Source organism: Harmonia axyridis, chromosome 5 (genome assembly GCF_914767665.1).
Source record: "Harmonia axyridis chromosome 5, icHarAxyr1.1, whole genome shotgun sequence".
In the NCBI taxonomy this organism is placed as follows: Eukaryota; Metazoa; Arthropoda; class Insecta; order Coleoptera; family Coccinellidae; genus Harmonia; species Harmonia axyridis.
In genome coordinates this window covers 43,262,641-43,283,479 of record NC_059505.1, presented here as the reverse complement: position 1 = coordinate 43,283,479, position 20,839 = coordinate 43,262,641, and the positions used below count along the sequence as shown (strand labels likewise).

General features: G+C 37.7%; 2 protein-coding genes across 3 annotated transcripts in view; one reads left to right on the top strand and one right to left on the bottom strand.

The window, feature by feature from the left end:
• LOC123680787 (protein Skeletor, isoforms B/C) overlaps window positions 1-12,907 on the bottom strand; it is a 35,514-nt gene extending 22,607 nt beyond the window's left edge. The window contains exon 1 of one of the 2 annotated variants that reach the window (XM_045618866.1): window positions 12,737-12,907. In XM_045618866.1, the coding sequence (XP_045474822.1) occupies window positions 12,737-12,788 (52 nt within the window). In that variant the 5' untranslated portion in view covers window positions 12,789-12,907. The remainder of the gene's footprint in view (window positions 1-12,736) is intronic. The other variant, XM_045618865.1, reaches the window with a different exon arrangement.
• The window catches only part of LOC123680790 (complexin), a 330,085-nt gene that overhangs the window by 1,755 nt on the left and 307,491 nt on the right, over window positions 1-20,839 (top strand). The window lies entirely within an intron of this gene.

Here is a 20,839-nt window from a genome sequence, read left to right as displayed (position 1 = left end):
TACAGGGTGGGCAAATTTCGATGTTTGAGTACTACAACTTTTTAATCAGAGGAGATCTGGTACCCCATTCTCGTACCCTTTTCCTGAGAAACTAACAAAAGTAGTATTCATTTTTGGACACCTTCTTTTGTTTTAGAGTTACTCCGAAATTAAAACAATTTAGAGCTGCTTCTATGTAGAATCCAGTGGCGTGCTCGTCTTTTAAGCAGGATTTTTAATTACGAAGCTATGACCCAAACTTGTTCTTCCGCTGTTTGTATTTTTGCAAAAGCGCAATTATCTTGAAAACGGTTAGGCCCATTTTTAACTCAAAATTAAATGGGAAACCTGAAAAAGGCATTATCATTCTGATTTCACCAGTGGCGTAAAAAATATTGGAGACAAGGGACCATTAAGTCCTTCTCGTACACCACTGGTGCCAACTGAAAATTTGATTTTCTTCGAAATAAAGCATCTATGAAACATTGTTTCAAAATTAATTTGAAAAATTTTAGGAATCATAAAAGGAATATTAGGAAAGCCTGATTTATTTTTAACGCGAATCTTCCGTTTCAGTTTGGCACCATAGTTTCGAGACACCCTGTATATTGACGAATCATTGGCTTAGTCTTAATTGTTGGCCTGATTTCAATTGTCCTAACCCTGCAATTTGAATTCCTACAAAATTTTTTAGATTTTTTCTGGATTAATTGGAAAATTACGTAAGATGGAAAAAGTATTAACCCTGCTGTCAAATTTACAGTCTTTCTAACTCAGTATTCGTATGAGAACCATGAAAATCAGTTCAGAAAATAGTACAACAGAATTCCCAGTCCAACAGCCTGCTTATGTCGCGTGAGAGATACGTCCTGAGGTCGTACGCCTATCCGACGGTTTTTCACCTTGTTATCGAATTTCCTGCGGGCCTGCAGGAATAAGAGGACAATGCGAAAAGTTACTACGGCGAAGGCCGAAAATAACAACGGAACTGCGATAAGGCCGACGTGATCTCTCTCTTACTCTGCCAGGCCTCAGCAAGAAACTTCTTGTACAATATGAAAGTTTTGGGAACATCCGTGTCGTTATTAAGTTTTACTTCGACAGTTTCGAGTTTTGAGTCCCCGGTTGAAGAGAAAAAACGACAAAAACTCGTCGTAACTGCTGAGGTTATCGCTGAAGCGATCCAGAAACTGGTGACATGTGTATTTAGTACATTTGGATGTAGATAGAGGGAGCATATGTCATTTTCAGTAGGCAAATTTTGTCCCCAATATGAAGAGTCAAATTTGACATGAAAAGCGCGGAAATGGAAACATCAGTGATACGATATTTCACTCAATTCGCGAGTTTTTCCACAAAGAACGCAGTTCTTATGTTCCGTAGTGAATCAACGTTTCATATTAACTCAAAGTAGATTGAAATAAATACCTAAATATATCAGAAATTCGAAGAACAAACTTCAAGCGCGCCAAACGACGTGAAATAACCGATGACACTAGGAGAGCAAAAGTTGCCAAACCTTGGATTTCAGCAGGTAGATACAGAAAATAATGAATATTCTGCTTATTATAAATTCGACAAATAGGAAGAATATCGGATTCCAAATATTCAGATTTGCATATTTAATCGCTTGTTGCTTGTAGCGCACGTAGCGCTGTCTTATTGAATATGAACTTCATCCAAATGAATAACTTCCAATTCCGGCCATCATATCAATCATAAATCATGGCTAGGAAGTGATATCCATTCAACGGATTTAGTGTGAGCGTACCGTTAGAGCTTTGCTTTCTTCCATAGAGTAATAAACATCTTTAGAGGAAGTATTAGATTAGATTACGTTGTCGGATTGTGATTTATTTTCAAATCCACAATTTTACTATATCATTATAAATGTATATTGAATGAAATATATTCATTGGAGTGATTCCCGATTAAATATGCAAATTTGAATATTTGGAATCCGATATTTTTCGTAATTGTCGAATTTATAATAAGCAGAATATTTATTAATTTCTGTATCTACCTGCTGAAATCCAAGGTTTGACAACTCTTGCTCTCCTAGTGTCATCGGTTGTTTCACGTCGTTTGGCGCGCTTGAAGTTTGTTTTCTGAATTTCTGATATATTTAGGTATTTATTTAAATATATTTTGAGTTGATATGAAACGTTGATTCACTATGGGACATAAGAAGTGCGTTCTTTGTGGAGAAACTCGCGAATTGAGTGAAATATCGTATCACTGATATGTTTTAATATCCGCGCGCTTCATGTTAAATTTGAAAATTCATGTTTGGGACGAAATTTGCTTACTGAAAACGACATATGCTCCCTTTATCTATGTTTATTACTCTGAGTATAATTCCTATTGAAAACCTTCTACATCCCATACCAAAATGAACACAAACATCGCATCATCAACCCACTCCTCGAACACAACAAACAAAATTACGGGATAGACAACTGTGGGGCGTCCCCGAACTTCTAGCCTAGCTAACGACAGGCTCAATTTCCAATTCAGCCGGGTTCCGTAATCAGAGCCCCCTTTGTCGGTAAGAATGCACCAAACCAGCTAACCGCAGCTTTCGAAAGCTCGAGCCGGGACGTCATAATTGTTTGCAGCTTCCCCGATACGTCCAATTAACCAAGGACCGATTATCTCGAAAATGGGACGATCCCAGATTGTGAAACTTGTCGTTTCGCCCAACTTCCAGATCTATATCGTATATGGCGGAGTTGGTAGATTGGGATTTTGGTGGTGGAGGTAAGGAAGTAATCTCTGTAGATGAGGAGGGAAGTTTCTTGTTCATTTTGAGATGAATTCGTAGATAGTTTGCTGATACAGGGTGTTAGAGTTCGATTTTTTCCTCATAGCATCTGAATAAGATATATTCCAATGAAAGGTCATTTTCACAAACTGTCAACTTATGAGAGGGTATAGAGAGCTCATTTCCATATCTCGTGCAATAATCATGGTAATCATTATTCTCCCTAAAATTATTCAAATTAGACTTAGTGAACATCAATACTTCCATTATATATATGCACGGTACTGTGAGAATAGCTCGATCAATGAATAATTGCCTACAATAAGTGTATCTTCGTACTCCGGCAATCAACCTAATATGGGAATTATAGTACATCATCACAATTCCCAAATTTGTCAAACTTGGTAGTGGAAGATTTCATGTTAGGATATGGTGCTTCATTCGGCCATTTAGCCGACATACTTTTATCTTTACAATAAGATGAACATCTATTAATTTCTCTCAAAATATAATAGTTTTTTTTTCGAAATCAACATGAAACTTCTTATTGGAAAACCCTTGGTTCTTTCAGAGAGATTGTTAAATAAGCAGGTCGGTAAAAGCCTGATTTTCGTTCTCGATAAGAAACTAGAATATCCATTTCCCTATCACGATACTTTCATATCCATTTCTTATCTCACGACTCCTCAAGTATTTCCTGATAGTTTCAACCTTCGATCTAGACTTGAGGTCACGAGCCTTCAACAATACTTGAAAAAAAAAATCGAAAACAGATTGCGTAAAAGCGTTTCCTTCACAGCATCACACCGTGATCTGCACGGTGAACCGCAACCATCTCATCGCGGTCCAGATACCTACCTTGAATTGTCAGCTGTTGAACCGAACTGGTCGTTAAAAAAATTGCAGGAACGATTATAATAATTCCAACAATTCTGGTCGGTGAGTAAGTAGGCAAGAATGAATGAATGCAAGCTCGACCGTAACGTTTTATAGGTATCCCCTTCAATATATATATAGACGCAGATGCATTACATTAATGGGTTCAGTTTCTGTTCGGGACTTCAATTAGGGAATGAAACAAGAACATTCGTTCTTCAGCTCCATAACGGGGATGGGATGAATTATTCAATTACCTACCTTCGTCCATTAGGGATTTTAGACTTCATGATTTCTGAGCTCTATTTTCGAGTCTTACAGTCGTCCGGTTTGGGGAATATGCCTGCTTTGAGATTCATTTTAGTCTGTATTATTTCATTTTGATATTGGAAAAAAACGGGTTTATTTCGAGAGAAATCAATGCATGTTTAAATTATTGTAACTGTATGTTCTCGATAACTTCACGAATTCCATCTTTAAGGTATTGGAATTGGCATAGACCTTATCTTTCACGTGACCCAAAAAAAAGTCTATAGCTGTCAAATCACAAGATCTCGGTGGCCAATTGTGATTACCTCATCAAGAAATAACAAATTTTCTTCTAAAGGGTGTTTTTTTTTTGAGCTATAGGACTTTAAATTGCAATAAAACAACGATGGATTATTCCATTGACATGAATTTTATTTATCCGCAAGATAATCTTGTGGCATTACATTTTGAATATGATTTCTGACATATGACCGCCACGGCTGGCTCGGTTGTAGTCCAATCTGGACGTCCAATTTTCGATTACTTTATACAACATTTGTGGCCGTATATCGGCAATAACACGGCGAATGTTGTCTTCCACAGGTCCAAAACGTGAAATTAGGCGGTCACCAAACGTGTCTTTCAATAAATCGATTGTGGCACGAGCTGTGTGACATGTTGCGCCGTCTTATTGGAACCACAGCTCCTGGACATCATGGTTGTTCAATTCAGGAATGAAAAAGTTAGTAATCATGGCTCTATACCGATCACCATTGACTGTAACGTTCTGGCCATCATCGTTTTTGAAGAAGTACGGACCAATGATTCCACCAGCACATAAAGCGCACCAAACAGTCAGTTTTTCTGGATGTAACGGTGTTTCAACATACACTTGAGGATTAGCTTCACTCCAAATGCGGCAGTTTTGTTTGTTGACGTAGCCATTCAACCAGAAGTATTCCGTACAGAACCATTATTTTCGAAATAAAATTGCACTATTTGCAATCGTTGTTCAGGCGTGAGTCTATTCATGATGAATTGCCAAACCAAACTGAGAATAAATCACTTGACAGCTGTCAAATCATGAACAGTAATGCCAACTTAAAGTTATATACCTCGAAAAAAAAACACCCTTTACATACAGGATAGTTCGAGCAATGGCTTATTGTCGTGACTGTACCGAAATCCAGAAAGACCCACTAGGCAGCTTCCTACGAACTTTCAAGTGCAGTTAGAGCAATCCCCAGAAGCCTCCAACCCCAAAGGAAGACAAACAAACCTCCTCGACCGCAAAGAAAAACGGTAAAATGAGGAGGAAACATCGACTTTCTCTCAACCAGGCCACTTATACCAATTCGTCTAATTGCCGGAAATCGAGGGGAGAGAGGGGATAAGGAGGGGGAACTTCCGTCGCTGAGGGGGAGGGGAAGCGCTGAAAAATCTCTCCCAATTCCGCTGATTACTGGTCTCGGGCACACACAATCGGTAGGCGTTCGACACTTCGCTTTCACATCCGGTGGTTCTACACGCTGGAGATGCCGTCCAACAAAAGAAGAGTCATTAGCGAGATGAAGAAAAGTTGCGGAAGCTGCGGTCCTTCGATCGAGCAACCCCCGAGAGGGTGGGCAAAGAACGGGGGGATATTTGTAAGGATTTGGGAAGGATTTGTTGGCTCCCGCGAACGTTGGGATGCTGCAAGGACAGGAGATCGAGATGGGAGACCTGGCCTGAGCTGGGTTAGGCGCTAGTATGTATATGAATGATTGCAGCCTACTTGAGACGCAAATAGAATGTGCATGTCGAATTATCTGTTCATCCAACATATTGTTCTCTTTCATAGGAACATGAATAAAAACGATTCTGCAACGCTTTAGATCGTGTTTCACAACGCAGGTTTCCACTGCTCACATATCTTTTTTGGTTGAACAGGATTTATGAGTGCTCTTTTTCTTTTTATATCCCATAACAGACTTTTAGAATTATCTCTTGATATTATCAACTTCTGGTCATCTGGTGACCATATGTTGTGTAATACGTAACAAATGTTTTTCCTCTAGGCTTAAACACTGTTTCTGATAGAATATGTCACTGTGTAAGCAAAGAAATGACTTGATAAGCTTTATTCAAACACTGCTTCTTCGACAACAACGTTTGAACGTGGTCGAAGATCCACCAACGATCTCTGGTGGATAGAATTCGGCAGTTGCTTCAGAAAACCCTTAAAAAAAACACGAAATGTTTTTAAGGGATGTTGAGTGAGATAGTGGTGAAGTTGAAGTTGTCAAAAGGCAGTATATTCACTATTTTGTGTGAACATTCGTTCGTGAGGAAGCTTTGCTCGAAATGATCAATAGCAACAACTCAGTGTCGATTTCGAAAGCTGTTTGGAGCTGTTCAAATGGAAGAAACCGGACTCATCCTTACACTCCTGAGCCAAAAAAAATGTCAACTGGGTTGTCCAAAGTGACCAAAATCTCAAACATTAATTGGCAAGGTTGTGGCATTTGTATTTTGCGTCGTGTATGGGATATTGTGTATTGACTATCTTGATAAAGGTGAAACCATCAACCTTAAATATTAACTAACGTTATTGGTTCGATTGAGAGCAGAAATTGAGAAAAACCTTCTCAAATGCAAAAAAAGATTCTCTTTCACCAATCGATGAGAACCATGGTCAAATTGCATTTCAATTGCTTGACCAACCAGCTTATACTTCAGATGTGGCCTCCAGTATTTACTGGCTTCTAGTAGACCTCAAAAGAATGCTCCATTGAAGGAAATTTTGCTCTAATGAAGAAGTGATTGCATTGGTTGAAGCCTTTCTCGAGAGCCAAGATGAATCTTCTTAGACCAAAGGTATTGAAAGCTTATAGGAACATTGAAGTACTTGTTTCATCCTTGAAAGTAACTATCTTGACGAATAGAGTCGAATTGTTGAGGAAAAATGTGTATTAAGTGAAGTGTTAAGATGTTTAGCTTTGAAATACTCTCTAAAGTGATGGAACATGTTTTTTTTTCTTGTCTTAATCTTCTTGAGATTCTGATTATCTATGGGTTTCGGTTTCTCAAATTTGTCTACGGACAATTTCTTGATCTTTTTTCAGAATGAAATTGAATTGAAATGGAAGTCTTGACTCTTGTAAACTACCCAATACGTTCCAACTTTGAGGAACTTTCTCTTTTGCCCTAAGAACTGAAAAATCAGCGGGTATTAATGGGTGTTAGGTAGAAATTAGGCAAACTACCTCATTTTTGGACCTAACGGTCGTAAAACACTTGTAGAACTGTAACAATGTTGATACTGAGAAGAGTAGGAAGGGAATACATAATATTATGTCTGAATCATCACATATTAGGGCATTCTCGAGATCAAGGCCTTGGCTCCTGACATTAGAACCTCGATTTCAACTCATCCCAAAAAATCTCACGGTGTCCAAATCTTCTCCGATTTCCATCCCTTGACGTAACACCAGCATCTTAAAACCCCTCGGGCCATGAAGGGTTAGGGTTTCAACCTTGACGACAGACCGGAAGCTACTCGCAGAGTGTCGCATTGATTTCCGCATACGCCATAAATTCCGGAGAGACCACTACGGAACCCTTTTCATTAGCGACAGCGTAGATCGGGCCCTCGGGACCGATACCGGATTTGTCAGCCGATGCATTCACGCCCCAGATCGTTACGCTTCATCAGCTGGAGAAGTTGCCCAAAAAAATATATATACAGGGTGTTCCACAATTGATTCGACGCGATATCACGGTGAATCGCTTAAGTCTTCTTATGTTTTTCGAAAAAGTTTCATTAGGCTCCATTAGAGTTACATTCTCAATACACAGGATTGTTTGGAAATAGACAGGGTGTACCAAAAAAGTGTAAATGACCAAACATTTTTTTTTTATTTCGGAACAACCTGTTTTTATTGAATTTTTAGATTGCATGGATTGAATGAACATAAGTTTGCTGGAAGTTTCATATGCTTAAAACCTACCATTTTTGAGATATTTCGATTTTTCATAAATTGAAGGTTCTTTGAAAAAAACCTTATTCAATTTATTAAAATGAATCAGTGAATGGATTAATGCCCTTCGCTGCTAGCTGCGGCCCAGCTAGAGGTTGGTTGACTAGCTTTGAAATGAATACATTTATTTCAATGGGATTTCCTGAGTGAATCCTAGAAGAATGGAGGTTATTACTGATTTTTGATAAATATTGAGAACTCTACTATGTCACTGTGGCTTCAAAATGAGATGATTCATGAAGTGATTGCATTGGTTGAAGCCTTTCTCGAGAGCCAAGATGAATCTTCTTAGACCAAAGGTATTGAAAGCTTATAGGAACATTGAAGTACTTGTTTCATCCTTGAAAGTAACTATCTTGACGGATAGAGTCGAATTGTTGAGGAAAAATGTGTATTAAGTGAAGTGTTAAGATGCTTAGCTTTGAAATACTCTCTAAAGTGATGGAACATGTTTTTTTCTTGTCTTAATCTTCTTGAGATTCTGATTATCTATGGGTTTCGGTTTCTCAAATTTGTCAACGGACAATTTCTTGTTCTTTTTTCAGAATGAAATTGAATTGAAATGGAAGTCTTGACTCTTGGAAACTACCCAATACGTTCCAACTTTGAGGAACTTTCTCTTTTGCCCTAAGAACTGAAAAATCAGCGGGTATTAATGGGTGTTAGGTAGAAACGTTACATTGATCAAACGTTATTAAGGGGCATATTTCAAATGACACGTCATATATTTTATTATCTCTGGAATTTTCTTCCACTTGAGAATATACATACAATATAGTGTGTGTCATTTGGAATAAGCCGATACCTACATACGTTCGAATAAGTCATCTCAATTTGAACACTCAGTAGAGTTCTCTATGATTATCAAAAAGTCAGTACCTACCTGCGTTTTCATTTTGAAAATCTCATTCAAAGAAATTCATTAATTTCGAAGTGTTTTGTGAATTCTTTGTTTCTGCGTAACTTTTTGAATTATAATTGTATTTGAGTGAAAATTAGTTTATTGCCTCAATACAACAATAGAAAAATATTGGCCCTATAGGGCCAATATTTTTGTGTTGTTGTATTGAGTATACTGAATAAATATTGGCCCTATAGGGCCAATATTTTTCTATTGTTGTATTCAGTATACTGAATAAGGTCATTTTGAAATTCAACGTTGAAGAAAACACCCTGTATAGTATTTTTCGCTATAGTTTCCATCTTTTTAGATTTTGCACACGTTTTTATTATAAATTTATCAATTCGTCATCTGCATTTCTAATGATTTTTTTTCTTTTCAGGTATGTACATTCGGTTATTCCCACTGATATGGATGGTTGAATTTGAATTTGGAATGTTTAATTACCATTGTGTTCTTCATTAACTGTAGCCACCACTAGTAATTGAAGTCTGTAAGTCGTTCTATGAATGAAAATCATCAATTTATGTGAAAAACCTCTTATTGATAATATGAAGGAAAAAATGCTGTTTTCTCAATGAACGTGAGTGATCAGTAATATTATTATTACAAATTCTACAGATTCACTCATTTCTAGGCAATTCATAAAGGGTTATCCAACAGGGAACGTTCTGACGTCAAGAGAGTAGTTAAATCAATAAGATAAAGGGGTACAAAATTCTCATGAAGGACATTTGAATTTTTTCAAATTTCCTAAGGAATGGAAAATTTGACAAAAAATTTTTGGTTGAGTCGAAAATTCTAATAATTAGGGATCATAGGTTCCAACACGGCTCACCGCTTTTCCGTAGAACTAACAGTTTGAGGAAATTTGAACTCGGAATTTTGAGAAAAATCGGTAAAAATTGAATCTCTTTACAAGAATCGTTATAACTCCTAAAAATATTGGTCCTAGACCCATCGAATGAAAAAATTTTTTGAAGATTGAGCTCTGATCTACAACATAATGAGAATTCCAGTCTGTATCTTGCGTCCAGGAGAAATGGCAGCTTCGAGATAATTATCGAAAATTTTAGTTAATCACCTATAATCTCTGAAATAATGGACTTATTATCATACAAATGGATGCATCTTCGTGATCTACGTGATCGAATCATGAAGATGTACAAAATTCCCATGGAGGAATTTTAAAAATTTAAGAGAGATATTATTCTCATTCCTTTGCTGTTTTTTTTTCGATCAATATTTTCATCACCGACCAACCCTCAATTTTTTTTCCATCCCAGAATGAGTATCGCGACAGAGCACAATATGAAAGAACCATTCCAATTCCCAGAACATTCCTCATTTCCAATAATGTTCGTCATCAAATATCAGTTTCCGCGACAACGGGGAATATTAAATTTTTCCCCGATATAAAAGTCCTGTCCGGGAAACGAACCCACGGTTAAAATCAACAATGAATAATCTGAGGCTGCCTGATTATTTACCCGGTTTTTTTTTTTTTCGTCCAATTTTTTTTTCCCAATCCTCCCGAGAGTCAACATGATATTTGTGTCTAGTCCTCGGGTAAACAGGCGAGCCTTTCGCGAAAAGCGATTTTTCTCGAGGGAGAGAATCACGGGAAAAGAAAGAGGAATCGCGAAACTTGATTGTCCTTTGTTTACAGCGGAAAATTTTCACCACAGACCCGTAGCTAGGGAAAGTTCGAGCTGGAACTTGGATAAGTGAAATCCTCTTATATTTTACGATTATTTGATTACTTTCGCTTGAGTTTTTTTGATGGATCGTGGAAAAATCAGAATTTTCACGTTCCACGTTTTGAAATGTGTACAGAGTGGTCATAATTGGCGATACCACAACGTTTCAATACTAAGAAATAGATAGATAGAAAATAGTAAGCACATTGCGGTTCTTTTTTTTTGAGAAACTTATTTGCCGTTAACTACATTTCTTCATATTGTTTTGTTTTCGAGTTATCTTCTTTTGTTCGAATTATAGGCCCAGACTTCATAGAGTAAGAGTAATATACATGGATAGAGGGAGTATACGTAATTTTCACAAGTCCCCAACATGGTTAGATTACATTGTCGGATTGTGATTGATTTTCAAATCCACAATTTTACTATATCGTTATGAATGTATATTATATTGAATGAAATATATTTATTTGAGTGATTCCCGATTGAATATGCAAATTTGAATATTTGGATATTTTTCCTAATTGTTGAATTTATAATAAGCAGAATATTTATTATTTTCTGTATCTACCAACTGAAATCCAAGGTTTGGCAACTTTTGCTCTCTCGTTGTCATCTGTTGTTTTACGTCATTTGGCTCGCTTTAAGTTTGTTTTCTGAAGTTCTGATATATTTAGGTATTTATTTCAATTAATTTTGAGTTAATATAAAACGTTGATTCACTATGGGACATAAGAGGTGCGTTCTTTGTGGAGAAACTCGCGAATTGAGTGGAATATCGTATCACTGATATGTTTTCCTTTCCGCGCGCTTCATGTTAAATTTGATAGTTCATGTTGGGGACAAAATTTGCTTACTGAAAATTACATTTGCTCCCTCTATCTATGTTTACTACTCTGTCATTTTTGAAGCTTTCATTTTTCAACATTTGACAAGTAAAAACTACGCCATTATTGAAAATAGAAAGAAACATGCTTAAATAATGCATTTAAATGATAATAATTCGAGACCACGTGATAAGATAAGATAAAGTCTTAAGTATCTCAAAATATACTTTTTTTTAATATCAAAGTAAAACGTTTCTTTGAAAAACCCTACAGTTTTCGCAGTTATGGATTTTTGAAAATTACTCCGGAATTCGAAATCAGCAATCTTGGATTCTTACTATCTCCGTAATAGTTATCATAATTAATTCTTTGTATCGGAAAAAAAAGGAAATAATAAATTATTGTGTGAAGATTGAATGGTTCTTTGTTCGAGACGTTACCGCAGTTCCAGAAAATGTCAAACGAGAATATCGATTACCTCTTATAGATTTTAGAACTCAATCTGATGATTGTCCTTGAAAAGTCCCAACCAAATGAAAGTACCAGAGGTATAATTTCATATTAGGCGATATAAACACAAAATGATTTCATGTTCAACAGAAGGGTCGATATTGTATATCTATTTAATAATTTTCCGCATATTCCTTATATGTTCAAGTTGCACGAACCCAATTAAGAAGATTTATTTATGTTTGAATTGAATTGAATGGGACAATAAATTATCAAGATTTATTATTTCCCAGGTATTAAAAACGTTGTGTTTATATGGAGATATTGATTATTATACTGACGTAAATCATTCCCATTTTTTTTTTGGGGTGATGTTATTCAATGGGATGAGATTCTTTGGTTTTATTAAACGCTTCCTTTTTTAGTTAAAATGTTTCGAACTTGAATTTCTTCGAAATATATGAAAACTAATCGAGTGAATTTTGGTAAAATTTCAAGAAAATTATTCAGCTTGAAGTTGTAACCTTTTTTGATGTTTGAAATTCAATTGAATCTACGAAAGCTTTTTAATGGAAAATTCTACCTACTTGAAATGGTTTTCATTTTGAATTCATCTTAGTAGTCTTAGAATATGATTAATATTTCATGGACATTAATTTAGAGGAAAGTTACCAGAAGGTTTAACAGTTTGTGAGTTATTGAATTTTGAATATTTGTTGATTGATCTTAAAAATGTTAACCTATGGGGAAGAAAGAGAATATTACTCTTTGGGTGAAATAAGATCTTTTCTTCAGAAGTTTTCACTTCCCGAAACAATGAACCTAAAAACTTTCACAAATATTCTCAAAATTCAAGAACAATTTTTTTTAAATCTCGTACGATATCCAGTGTTATCCCGTATTGCTCCTACCCCTAATCATCCGAACTTCTCACAACCCCTAAGGCCACGAAAAAAAAAGGCTGTACTCACCAGACAGAAGGCCCACAAGAACGAACGCCAACACTGGCCTTAAGGCGGCCATGATCGCCGTACAAGAAGTTCGGTTTCGCGTGTAAAACTAGCTTTTAGCTGGTCTTGCGGAGGCGCTCTCTCGCGATGAAACTGCAAGAATCACCAATGCATACGGTTTTAGGTTACCCTCCTACCGTCTCGCGTTTATCACACCTGGGGGCACCCATTACCGATTGCGTTTCGTATTCCGACCGAGTGGACGACCGTTCCGACGGTCCCCCAGGTGGTGGTGGACCTGGAGGACGGAGTCGAACCTCCAAGTTTTTTTTGAGTTTAGATCTTAGTTTAGAAGACGACCTTTTAGCTGGTTATGGTTATAGATTGGGTCCAATGAGATTCGTCCATTGGTTCCCCCACAAAATTGAGATTAGTCATTTTGCCCTGAGTTCTTTTTGGGGTTGATAAATTTGTGATAATAACTAAGAAAATGAAGTCGTTAAGGTGTCAGATAATATTCTATCTTCAAAGGTGCCCAGCGGAGATAGGGGTGCTTTTTTCTCTGTTTCAAAGAGTGCTTTGAACTGTTGATGGCCTCACAAACACTCAAATTCTGTTCAGTTTGTAGATGTTGGTATCAATTGATCCTTCTGGTTTCTTCATTTTATTCACTATGTTTGGATGAGCAGATTTTTCTGATGATCTACTTTGGTTCCGGTGGCTTCTGTCAAAAAGTTACAGCAGAAAATTTTCTTCGCGATTGTGGCTGGAGAAGGAAAGGGCAAGGAAATATCCTTCAGAGACATCCTTCAGAGACTTCTCTTAGCATAGAGGACGTTTTATTTCAGACACATTCTTCAGAGTCATCTTTCACAGACTTCTCTTAGCATTGAATATGTTATTCTTCAGGGACATTTTTCAGAGACTCCTCTTAGCATTGAGGACGTTATCCCTCAGAGATATTCTTCAGAGACATCCTTCAGAGTCTTCTCTTAGCATTGAGAACGTTTTTCTTCAGATACATTCTTCAGAGACATCTTTCAGATACTTCTCTTAGCATTGAAGATGTTATCCTTCAGAGACATTCTTCAGAGAAATACTTCAGAGTCTTCTCTTAGCATTGAGGATGTTATCCTTCAGAGATATTCTTCAGAGACATCCTTCAGAGTCTTCTCTTAGTATTGAGAACGTTTTTCTTCAGAGACATTCTTCAGAGACATCTTTCAGATATTTCTCGTAGCGTTGAAGATGTTATCCTTCAGAGACATTCTTCAGAGAAATCCTTCAGAGACTTTTCTTAGCATTGAGGACGTTATCCTTCAGAGACTTCTCTTAGCATTGAGGATGTTATCCCTCAGAGATATTCTTCAGAGACATCCTTCAGAGTCTTCTCTTAGTATTGAGAACGTTTTTCTTCAGAGACATTCTTCAGAGACATCTTTCAGATATTTCTCTTAGCATTGAAGATGTTATCCTTCAGAGGCATTCTTCAGAGAAATCCTTCAGAGACTTCTCTTAGCATTGAGGACGTTATCCTTCAGAGATATTCTTCAGATAAATAAATTGTATACAACTGTTCCTTGTGACTGATATTCCTCACCATCGAATCATTCAGATACATCCTTCAGAGTCTTTTCTTAGTATTGAGAACGTTTTTCTTCAGAGACATTCTTGAGAGACATCTTTCAGATATTTCTCTTAGCATTGAAGATATTATCCTTCAAAGACATTCTTCAGAGAAATCCTTCAGAGACTTCTCTTAGCATTGAGGACGTTTTCCTAAACTAAAAATATTTACTGTCCGAAGTAGCCGTGTCAACTTTCGGTTTCTATCCGATTTGACTCGGACGTTTGTGAAAGTGGATACATTTTGATCCTTGAGGGAGCTAATCTCACTTTCATCTGACGCATTCGCTATAACGGGATGTCAATGCACGACTCCTCAAAACGGAGGCTATACTTTTTCTTTCGTTTCGAATAACGTGAACCGACTTCCAAGTCGAGTACTTTCACGCGTCGGATTCGACCGAGGATTATCTTTTAGAGGATCGATGAGGTGACGTAAGAATGGTCGAGCGATTATACGGCTTTGCGATCAGATATTTTTAAAGTGCATGAGAAAAAAAAACTTTTTTGGAATTTTCAGCTAAAGTTGAAGAATTTTGATTTTTTTACGCAAGTTCAAAATCTTGAAGTTTGGTTTCTCTTTCTTGTCAGGCTCTGAATGTATAAAAAAAATTATTTTTTGCACGACCCATATGTAGAGAGCTCATCAGTAAGAGGTTCATTTCAGGTTCAGGTTTCATTTCGAATACCCAGCTGAATCTAGACAGCTTACAAGTAAAAACTTTGCCATTCCTAAAAATAGAACGATAGACGCTTCTAATGGGTGTTTTTTTTCGAGGTATATAACATTAAGTTGGCATTACTGTTCAAGATAGAGACCGATTTGACAGCTGTCAAGTGATTTATTCTCAGTTTGGTTCGGCAATTCATCGTGAATAGACTCACGCCTGAACGACGCTTGCAAATAGTGCAATTCATTTCGAAAATAATGGTTCTGTGCGGAATACGTATCGCGCACTACGTCCATTTTAGCGATGAACCGCACCTCTGGTTGAATCGCTACGTCAACAAACAAAACTGCCGCATTTGGAGTGAAGCTAATCCTAAAGTGTATGTCGAAACACCGTTACACCCAGAAAAACTGACTGTTTGGTGCGCTTTATGGGCTGGTGGAATCATTGGTCCGTACTTCTTCAAAAACGATGATGGCCAGAACGTTACAGTCAATGGTGATCGGTATAGAGCCATGATTACAAATTTTTTCATTTCCGAATTGAACAACCATGATGTCCAGGAGCTGTGGTTCCAACAAGACGGCACAACATGTCACACAGCTCGTGCCACAATCGATTTATTGAAAGACACGTTTGATGACCGCCTAATTTCACGTTTTGGACCTGTGTTTTGGCCTCCAAGATCTTGTGATTTAACACCGCTTGACTACTTTCTGTGGGGCTATGTGAAGTCATTGTTCTATACGGATAAGCCACAAACCCTTGACCATTTGGAAGACAACATTCGCCGTGTTATTGCCGATATACGGCCACAAATGTCGGAAAAAGTCATCGAAAATTGGACGTCCAGATTGGACTACATCCGAGCCAGCCGTGGCGGTCATATGCCAGAAATCATATTTAAAATGTAATGCCACAAGATTATCTCACGGATAAATAAAATTCATGTCAATCGAATAATCCATCGTTGTTTTATTGCAATTTAAAGTTCTATAGCTTTAACAAAAACACCCTCTAGAACATACAGTTCAAAGCGTCTAAACCCTCCTCAGTACAGTAATACGATAACGCTCGCCTTAACCACCGTCATCTTACCCTCAACAAACATCTCGTATTACAGGCATCAAATTAAACATCAATTACTACGATAAAACAACTCGAAGAAACAGCTGTTTTGCCGCGAGAGAGAGAAAGTCCAATCAGTCTTGATGCAGAATTGGAATAACTAGAATAACAGGTTAATCCGAATGTTGTTCGCCTTTCTCACAGCACACGTATAGAAATCTCGCCGTCTTTTTTATCATCGTCGCAATGTCAAGTTCATAAGTCTGGTTTTCTGAGAATAATGGGGAAAATGGCTCCAGCGGAACATCCCCGATAAGCTCTTAATGAAAATAAGATCAAAGCGAGCTCTGCTGCTGCGAGTTTGCGGACGTAGAGCTTATAAGCGTCGTTCATAAACGAACATGTTATTGCATGCGTTTTGTGACTGTTGATTCTGAACGGTGATTACCATAGAGAAACATAACCGGGAGTTTGCATCTCACGTTATGGCTTTATTTGGGAGTTGGCGTAGAAACTGGAGAGTTTTCAATGGGAAGTTTCTGTTCTACAGGTGTTGGGATTTAATATTAATGAAGGTTTTTTCAGAACGCGATTTGTAAAGCGTGTTTTTTAGAGCTATAGAACTTTAAATTGCAATAAAACAACGATGGATTATTCGATTGACATGAATTTTATTTATCCGCAAGATAATCTTGTGCCATTACATTTTAAATATGATTTCTGGCATATGACCGCCACGGCTGGCTCGGATGTAGTCCAATCTGGACGTCCAATTTTCGATGACTTTTTCCAACATTTGTGGCCGTATATCGGCAATAACACGGCGAATGTTGTCTAACAAATGATCAAGGGTTTGTGGATTATCCGCATAGACCAATGACTTTACATAGGCCCACAGAAAGTAGTCTAGCGGTGTTAAATCACAAGATCTTGGAGGCCAATTCACAGGTCCAAAACGTGAAATTAGGTGGTCACCAAACGTGTCTTTCAATTAATCGATTGTGGCACGAGCTGTGTGACATGTTGCGCCGTCTTGTTGGAACCACAGCTCCTGGACATCATGGTTGTTCAATTCAGGAATGATGAAGTTAGTAATCATGGCTGTATACCGATCACCATTGACTGTAACGTTCTGGCCATCATCGTTTTTGAAGAAGTACGGACCAATGATTCCACCAGCCCATAAAGCGCACCAAACAGTCAGTTTTTCTGGATGAAACGGTGTTTCGACATACAATTGAGGATAAGCTTCACTCCAAATGCGGCAGTTTTGCTTGTTGACATAGTCATTCAACCAGAAGTGCGCTTTATCGCTAAACAAAATAAAATGGACGTAGTGCGCGATACGTATTCCGCACAGAAGCATTATTTTAGAAATAAAATTGCACTATTTGCAAGCGTTGTTCAGGCGTGAGTCTATTCATGATGAATTGCCAAACCAAACTGAGAATAAATCACTTGACAACTCTTGAATCGGTCGCCATCTTGAACAGTAATGCCAACTTAAAGTTATATACCTCGAAAAAAAACACCCGTTATAAAAAAGTTAAACTTGTATGAAGGAGTTACGAATTTCAAAATACTATATTCCTAAACAATTGGGCGTGAAAAATTCCAACCCCTTCAGGAATCTTCTGTTCCTCTAACCTTAAGAAACAAAATCAAATATCATCCAGCAACTCCATATTTATTTCTGTTGGGTGCGACCGTTCTTTATGTAGACAACATTGAATAGTCGTTTCTATGGCATTATGCCAGTATTATAGTTGTTGTTAAATACTTGTAAGTTATAAGATGAGTAATAGCCGTTTGAAGGTAACTAATGTGTGTATTAAAACGACCATCATCTCGCCTACACCGTGCAGAATTCCACTGTCGTAGAGTTTTAATACCTTCATAACGATGACAAAGGTGAAAGTAGAGGAGATATATCGAGAATGCTATCGTAATGCAGAAATACGATAACTTTCGAAATAATGACAGAGTGGATGCATGCCAACCTTCCTGATTTCGACTTGATTATTTAATTATTGCTTCCACATTCTTGTTTGTGTGTAATATCGGTCAGTTGACATATACAGGGTGCGGCGGTAACTTCCTTTTTGAATCAACTACTTTTTTCTTGCCGGAAATCGGCTGCAGGAAGCCAAATCAGGAAAGCATCGGGCTGACCATTGCGAGTTGCTTCCTAGGTTTGTTTGAGTTTCGAATTCCTGTTGACTGTACAGGGTGGGCAAAGGACCCCGCACGTTTTATATGGGAAATGGCTTTCCGTGAATTTGGCTGAATTTTTGATATGTTGTAGTTCTTGATAAACTGATCAGAAGTGTCCATAGTCACAAAGCTTAAAAATGGACAGTTTTCGAGATATGGAGCTTTGAAAATGGATTTTTTGCAATTTTCGAGGTTTTTGCTCATCAATCGGGGAGCTCTCATTTCTGGTTGGGATGGAATTTGGATGTTCGGCGGCCAGAACCTGACTGAGAAATGATCTTCCTTGGTTATATTAGGCACCGCCATCGATAATTTTTTATACACTGCTCCACATTGGCTATGAAATGAGACACAAAATCCAAGACCTTCCATACATCTTTTCATGCCACAAGATAACGCCAGAATAACTCACATGACCGAGAAACGACATATTGTGTGATTTTTTTAAAAGAGACCATAATAACTGAATCCTCATATATCTGATGTCCAATAATATCAAATATGTTAGCCAAACGTTCATAACCAGGCACCGCGAGCTGTAATGGGGGAAAATGGGAAAATCATAATCATATATCCTCAGGGATAACAATTGTGATCACTATTGATGTCATTTACATATGATATGTGATTTGTTTCTCACAAATCTCGATAATCTGACAATGGGGTGCCAAGACATTTTCCTCAGAATGTCTCGAAATTGATGATAGCACCTCACAGACAAACGAATCCGTGAAAATGTCTGCAGTTTTGATTCTATATAGTACTATCCGGGTAGAATATAGAATTCCAAAGTATTGAAAGCTAACTATGAATGGACCTTCCGAAATTAACCCACGAATTCTTGAGAATAAAATTTTTTTTTATGAACTTGTTGAACTTCACACATACGAATGAATACTATCTAATAATATGATCTTTGGCAAAATGAATGAGTAGATCAATCAAAAACAATATGCAATCGCAAGATCTTGGATTTTGTATCTCATTTCATAGCCAATGTGGAGCAGTGTATAAAAAATTATCGATGGCGGTGCCTAATATAACCAAGGAAGATCATTTCTCAGTCGGGTTCTGGCCGCCGAACATCCAAATTCCATCCCAACCAGAAATGAGAGCTCCCCGATTGATGAGCAAAAACCCCGATGATTGCAAAAAATCCACTTTCAAAGCTCCATATCTCAAAAACTGTCCATTTTTGAGCTTTGTGGCTATGGGCGCTTCTGATCAGTTTATCAAGAACTACAACATATCAAAAATTCAGCTAAATTCACGGAAAGCCATTTTCCATATAAAACGTGCGGGGTCCTTTCGATGCTATAAAACTACAACCAGAGGAGGTAGACAAAATCTGATACCCCATTCTCGTTCTCTTTTTCTGAGGAACTAACAACAGTAGTATTCATTTCTGGCCAACTTCTTTTGTTTCCGCTAATACTGATGATAGAGCTCTGAAATAAAACATCTTACATGCATTTTTTTTTACGTAAAATCCAGAGGCGTGCTCTTCATTTTAGTAGGGTATTTAATTAGGAAGCCTTGACCCAATGTTTTCGGGTGAGCTCCAATTTCGGTTGATTAGGCATAGTGAATGCTAACACCGCGAACCGATTTCTCGTAGAACTCACAGTTTAAGAAATATTCGACTTTGAAATTTTGGAGAAAATCAGTAAAAATTGAATCTCGATACAAAAACCGTTATATCTCCTGAAATATTCGTCAATCACCCGTCGAATTGAAGGAATAGTATAAACTACCCATGTTGGAACTTCTTATATTTCGTTTCTTGTAATTTTTCATTTCCAAAACAACAGGAACAAAGTGTCTCTCCGTCTGTAAAACTGCAAAATACATCCTATGTTCTTGTCGGTCGAGTGCAACCCAACAGATCCTCGCCCAGATATACCCCGACAATAACGCAACACCCAGGTGTCAACATTCGCGCTTGGCCATCCTCCGAAACGATCAGATCAGCAGGAAACTTCTACAATTAGCGCCTCTATCGTGCCGGAGCATCGACCGACAGTTCGCACGCCTATCGCTAATGTATTGGGACATCGACAGGTACACGACAGACCCCAATAAACAATAATCGGACGATCTGATCGGTGCGATAAATCTCCGCCCTCGTCGAACAATAAAAATCGCCGAGAATTCGGGTCAACTTAACAGCTAGCCTGGAGATCGGATCTGACGGTGAACGGCTTTGACAGAATCCGAGTCGAATGACTCACCTACATACATACATTACCGTCAAGCGACGTCATCGCAATTGACCGAGATCAACGCGATTTAATGAGGCATCGATCTTAGAAATGAAGAAAAGCTTGACTGGGTTATCTTTGTCGTGGTCCGGTTTTCACAGCCCTGTTTCAATGACATATAGGGTGTTTATTTTCGAGGTATATAACTTTAAGTTGGCATTACTGTTCGAGATGGCGACCGATTTAACAGCTGTCGAGTGATTTATTCTCAGTTTGGTTTGGCAATTCATCATGAATAGACTCACTCCTGAACAACGCTTGCAAATAGTGCAATTTTATTTCGA